This window comes from Phacochoerus africanus, chromosome 6 (assembly GCF_016906955.1).
Source record: "Phacochoerus africanus isolate WHEZ1 chromosome 6, ROS_Pafr_v1, whole genome shotgun sequence".
Classification (NCBI taxonomy): Eukaryota; Metazoa; Chordata; class Mammalia; order Artiodactyla; family Suidae; genus Phacochoerus; species Phacochoerus africanus.
Window position 1 is genome coordinate 76,643,278 of NC_062549.1, and position 6,323 is coordinate 76,649,600.

Genomic DNA, 6,323 nt, shown 5'->3' on the forward strand with positions numbered 1-6,323 from the left:
TCTCTAGTGATAATTAAAAGGCGAGTACTTTGGAGCAGCAACAACTCCCATCTAACTAGCAATAGCGATTTTTCTCAGGAACCAAAAGACACCATCCAAATTGCAATATACACCTCTAATTCAACATAATTAAAGGAGATTTTTAGAAGGTGTGATAGGCATCCTCTGTACTCACTGAAACAGTGTCACTAAAAACGTGTGTGTCACTGGGGGGTGGATAGCATATAGATAGAGAAGCTAGTGAGTGGGAATACAGAAGGGATGAGGTGCTCAAAGCCACTTTGCTGCCTCTTCCTTGCTTCTCACTTCTCCCACGCCCCCCCTCCCCTGGTCGTGATGACCAATTTTAAAATGCCAAACCAGTTTTGAAAAACTAGCAAACAAACAAAAACGGAAAGAGTGTGACTAGGGTTACTCCCACAGCACCCCTAAACGATTTTCGTGCAACAGCAAAGCAGTGGGGATGTAATAGCAGCAGCAGCAGCAAATCTCCCTCCAACATCCCCACCCGTGATACAGTACCTCCAGATCTGCCCGAGCTGCAAGATGTGGATGAGTGACTGCAGGAGCCAGATGCAGAAGGAGCAGGACGCAGACCTGTGTTTGCCGCCGGCCCGGCTGCTGGCGGCGGTGATGTTGCTCTTGCTGGCGTTGGATGCTTGCCTTTGCGGCGTGGAAGGACGAGCCTCGCCTTCCGCGGCTGCAGACCCGCTGCTGACCACTGTCTTGCAATCCGCTCCAGGCTGCGGGTAGCTGGAGGCGGCGGCGGCTGTGGCGCTGTCCTCGGTGCTGAAATCGTGCACAAACCAGCGGAAGCTAAACACTTGCACCGAGAGCGAGCCGAGCACCACGAAGAAGAGCGTAAGCCCGAACCACCAGCGCTGGCCGCGCAAGTAGTAGTCCACGGCGAGCCAGATGTCCGTGCCCACGTCCGCGAAGTACACGGCCACGGCGGCCAGGATCCAGAGGCAGTCCCACAGCGAGTAGCGCCGCTGCTCCCTGCCCAGGCGCAGGCACAGCGCCGCTGAGCCCGCCCCGCCGCCGCCGCCGCCGCCGCCGCCGGGGCCGCCCGAGCCCCCGGAGCCGCCGCCCGAGCCGCCGCTCCCGGCGCAGCAGCAGCAACAGCAGCGCGAGCAGCCGCCGCCGTCCCGGCAGCAGCCGCCCCCCGCCGCCTCCTCGTCCTCGGCTCCCGACCCCGACGGCAAGCCCGAAGCCAATCCCTGCACCGAGCCCGAGTGGTCGGAGTTCTGCAGCGGGGTGAACGCCACGTCGCTGCTCTTCTTCATTTTCAGCCTCCCGTCTGATTTAGCGGCCATGATGCCTCCGAAGCGGAGGAGCGCCCTCCTTTATGTGACACCTTTCCGCGCTGTCTCCTCCTCCCGCCACCTCCTCGCCTCGCCCTGGCTTCCCTCTCTGGCGACGCGGCTCCCCTCCTCCTGCTCCTGCGCCGGCTCGCCTGCCGCCTGCCGCCCGCCGCCCGCCGCCGCCGCCCGCCGCCCGCCGGGCTGGGCGCTGGGCCGGGCTAGCGGCGCGCCCGGAGCCGGCAGGAGCGCCGCCTGGCTGCCTGCGCGGAGCCAAGCTGCTCGCGGCGCCCGGCGCGCGCCCCGGCCCGCCGCCCGCGCTGCTCGCTGTCCCGGCCCCGCGGCTGCCGCCCGAGCCGCCGCCGCCGCCAGCAGCAGGAGCAGCAGCGGCCGCCGCCGCGCTCCTCAGACCTGCACATTCCTCTCCTCCCCTCGCGCGCGCTCCCTCCTCCCGCTTCCTCTCCTCCACCAGCTGACTCCGAGGGAGAGGATGACCTCATCCCTTCTCTTCCAGCTGCCGCCGCTCCCACCCCGGCTCGGGAGGGGCGAGGGAGGAGGAGGAGGGCCCCGGAGGAGGGGCGGGGACCGGGAAGCGCGGCTGGATGCGGGGTGGGGGCGGCCGGTCCCCGGGGCCGGGGGAGGGAGGGGGAGGCGGTCTCGGGCCCTAGCTCTCGGGACTCCGGAGCGCGCCGGCTGGCTTGGACCGACCCTGGGGGAGGGGCGGGAGCGCGCGGAGAGGGGGGGTGGTCCCCGCGTCCAGCCGGGGCGGAGGTCGAAGGAGGGTGGACACCGCGGGTGTGGCAGCGGCAAGGGCTGCGGGGCGCAGGCCTCTTTGTGTTCCGCTCGGAGCCGCGGGTGCGTGGGAAAGGGCTGGGGGCGCATCTGGGGCCGGCGAGGGTTGGGGGACTGGCTTGAACTCGGACGCCAGGGCCCCGACTGCTGGCAGCGGCCGTGGGTGTGCCCGGCCTCGGAGAGCGGCGGGGTAGAGGGCGCGCAGGGCCGCGAAGGCGCCCAGCGTGGATCTGGGTCCGCGGAGGACGGGCGGGCCCGCCGGGAGCCCCAAGTCCGCGCCCTCGGGGGAAGGGACGCGCAGCCTCCAGGCGCCTGGCTGGGCCGGGCCGGGACAACCTCGGGGAGGTGAAAGGACGGCCCGGAGCCCTCCGCAGCCTGGGCCCCCTACAGCCTGGCGGGGACCCCCACGCGCTCTCCGCGCCTGGAAGACGGCTGAACCTGGAGGGGCGGCGGCGCGCGGCCGCATCCTCCGGCAGGTGGGACGCGCAGCACCCCCGGCGGCGGCTCCGGGTGCGGGCGGGCGGGGCCGGCCTCCTCGGGGAACCGGGAACGGAGCCCCGGCCCGCAGGCGGGGAGTGGCGGAGCCCGGAGCTGGCGCCACCTCCCCGAATCCAAAAGGAGAATTACCTGCGCTTAGAGCTATAGGATTTGCAGGCTTGTGTAGTACCGCAACTCCAGAAACGACTCGAATAAAATAAATGAGTGATCCAAGTGGTTCACCAAATTACATATAAAGAGAATTTGAAACATTTTGCGGACTGAAAAGACTTAAAGATCCAATAGATATAGGATCCTTTATATATGTATGAGTATGTGTGTGTGTGCGTATAATCTTAGTCTTTGATTTGTCTCACAACTTTTGCAAATGTAAAAAACAGGGAGAGTAATTCTTAAATTATACTGTGACTCACGTGTTTTAAGACCAGAGGGAAGTGAGGCAACACGTATTTCACCTCCACGAAGAACACCAGTGTGGTTTTCTAAACCTGGAGGCAAAACCTAACACCCTCCTGCTTAAGGGTAGACCTCAAGCTCTGTTCGAACGCGTGTCTGAGCCATTCTTAATTCCTGGCATTATGGAGTAGAATTTCTCCTCATGTAGACATAGACGCCCCATAGCATAGACGTCTTATGCTATGGCTCCTCCACTGTTTTGGCACCCAGCCTGGAAGGGTGGGCCTTGCCCCATCCCCCCAATCCTTTCTTCTTAAGGACTGCTTCCCTGGACAGCCTTACTTGGCCTTTCCCTGTCAGCCTGACAGGAGGTTGTTGGGCCAAGGAGCCCATAAACATTACCTGACATGTACAACTCCAGTATTTCTAAAAAGGCATGGCCAAGTGGTGAATAAGAGTCATGGCAGGACCATGGAACCGGTTAGGTTGCCGAGCCAAGGGTGTGGTTTTTTGTTTGTTTGTTTGTTTTGTTTTTTTGTCTTTTTGCCATTTCTTGGGCCGCTCCTGCGGCATAGGGAGGTTCCCAGGCTAGGGGTCGAATTGGAGCTGTAGCTGCTGGCCTGCCCCAGAGCCACAGCAACGAAGGATCCGAGCTGCGTCTGCGACGTACACCACAGCTCACGCCAACACCGGATCGTTAACCCACTGAGCAAGGGCAGGTATCGAACCCGCAACCACATGGTTCTTAGTCAGATTCGTTAACCACTGTGCCACGATGGGAACTCCCCAAGGGTGTGTTTTAAATCTAGCTTTAAAATTGCACCTTCTTGGAGTAGAATCAGCCTTTTTTTGGGGGGGTGGATACCTGGGGGGTTTTCCCCAAGGTCCAAATCTAAGATTCCATCTCCAGGGCACTACAGCTGATCTCACTTTGTGCCAAACCACTGGGGAGAAGAATGATCTCTTAGGTAACTGGGTCCCGGAGGATAGAGTGTATTCTTGGTCAAGTGAGGTGTCTTACAGTGCACCAGGCATGACAAGGCTGCAGAGGATCCGAGGTTCTGGAGGCCTGGAGCTGCCTGAAGTTTCCTTTAAAGTGGAAACTTTCTTATTCCATTGTATCCCCTGCATCTAGCACAGTGCCTGCCTGCACAGACTACTCGCTCAATAAATATTAGTTGAATGAATGTATGAATTTATAGAAAGAACGTTACACAACAGAAGGAATGCTACATTCTGTACTAACTAATGTTTCCATGGAACCAGGAATTATTAGGCTTATCCTGTTAGGTTCTAAAAAAGAAATAACCAGTAATACTTTCCTTAGTAATACATTTATGCAAAACCGTCCAGACATCTTTTTAAAGTTTTACTCTGGAAAGTAGTGGGAGTTAGTGGGAGGTGTGCAGAAGCAGGAGGCCAGGGAAAGAGCATTCCCATCCAAGCTCTGCTACGTCCTGGCCCCAGGATGTGGGCACATTGGCTAATTAAGAGAATGAATATGAGGATTGGCTGAGATCATGCTTGTTATTGTGCTTTGTATACAAGATTTTTCTTAAAGGTCTCTAATCCCATAAGCCTATTACATCTCAGGACTTGGATTTTTTTTGGGGGGGTGGGGGCACACCTGAGCATATGGAGGTTCCCAGACTAGGAGTCGAATCAGAGCTACAGCTGCCGGCCTACACCACAGCCACAGCAATGCCAGATCTGAGCTACATCTGCGACCTACCCCACAGTTCATACCAACACCAGATTCTTAACCCACCGAGGGATGCCAGGGATCAAACTCGCATCCTCATGGACTCTATGTCAGGTTCTTAACCCGCTGAGCCACAATGGGAACTCCACTTTCCCACTGTTTTAAATGATCTTTTCTCTGTTCTTCTTTTCCCATCTCAAACTTTCGATACCTCCTTCTGCAGCCTTAGTCTCAGTTGATGACTTGCTTTCCATTTCACTGAGAAAAATGAAGCACAACAGAACAGAACCCACAAAGCTCTCGGCACCTGTCCTGCCCCCCAACGAGCATCTGTACCCGTGCTGAGCTCCTGTCTCTACAGGGGGACCCTCCACTGGTTCACCAGTTCCCATCCCCTCACAGCTCAGGAGCAAAGTCAACACTAATTTCCACAATCATCAATTTCCCCTCTCTGCTGGGTTACCCCCCATCCTGTATAAACATGCTCCTATTTCACAGGTTAAAAAAAAAGCCAACCAAAAAACACTGAAACAGAACAACAACAACAACAACAAAATTCCTTTGATTCCAGTTCCCTTTCTAGCTAGCACCGCATTTCTGTGAAATCTTTACAACAAACTCCTTCAAGAGTTGCCCAATCTGGCTTTCTTCAATTCCCATTCACCTGACCTCTTGAATGCAATCAAAGAAACCAACAAGCACTCCACCGAAACCGCTCTCACCAAACCCCCTGGCATCTAGCTCCACTTCACCAGACATCTCAGCCTGCATCTTGCTTGAACCCGTCAGCAGCATTTGACCTAGTTGATCGCTCCCTGCTCATTGAAATATGCTCTTCACTTAGCTTTTACCTCAGCGCGTACTCTTGGTTTATTTCCCTCTCTCAAAGCCTACTGCTCTGGAATTCCCAATGTGGCTCAGCAGGTTAAGAACCCAGCTAGTATCCAAGGCAATGCAGGTTCAATCCCTGGCCTTGCTCAGTGGGTTAAGGATCTGCTGTTGCCACAAGCTTCAACATAGGTCGCAGACATGCCTCGGATCCCACGTTGCTGTGGCTGTGGTGTAGGCCAGCAGATGCAGCTCCGATTCAACCCCTAGCCTGGGAACCTCCGTATGCTGCAGGTGCAGCCATAAAAAGCAATAACAACAACAAAGCCTGCTGCTCGGCTCATTCTAGGTCCTTTGCTAATTCCTCTGCCTTTTTTTTTTTTTTTTTCTGTTTTGTCTTTTTTCCTTTTCTAGGGCCACTCCCGTGGCATATGGAGGTTCCCAGGCTAGGGGTCGAATTGGAGCTGTAGCCGCCGGCCTACACCACAGCAACTCAGGATCCGAGCTGTGTCTTCGACCTATACCACAGCTCATGGCAATGCCAGATCCTTAGCCCACTGAACAAGTCCCGGAACCGAACCCGCAACTTCATGGTTCCTAGTCAGATTCGTTAACCACTGCACCACAATGGGAACTCCCCTAATTCCTCTGACTTTAAAGGGCTCAGTCCTCAAATCGTCCTCCATGTACTCTTGCTCCCTCGATGTCATGAAATCCTAGGTTTCAAAATGCTGCTTATGCACTGAGGACTCCCACATTTACTTCTCCCGCCTGGATATGTCCCCTGAGCCCTGGAATACACCCCA

At 56.6% G+C, this 6,323-nt stretch overlaps 1 protein-coding gene across 1 annotated transcript in view; it reads right to left on the minus strand.

The window, feature by feature from the left end:
- Positions 1 to 1,316, minus strand: part of LOC125128685 (XK-related protein 4-like) — a 207,540-nt gene extending 206,224 nt beyond the window's left edge. The window contains exon 1 of the mRNA XM_047782867.1: positions 523 to 1,316. Within this exon, the coding sequence (XP_047638823.1) occupies positions 523 to 1,316 (794 nt within the window). The remainder of the gene's footprint in view (positions 1 to 522) is intronic.
- Positions 1,317 to 6,323: the final 5,007 nt, after the last annotated feature.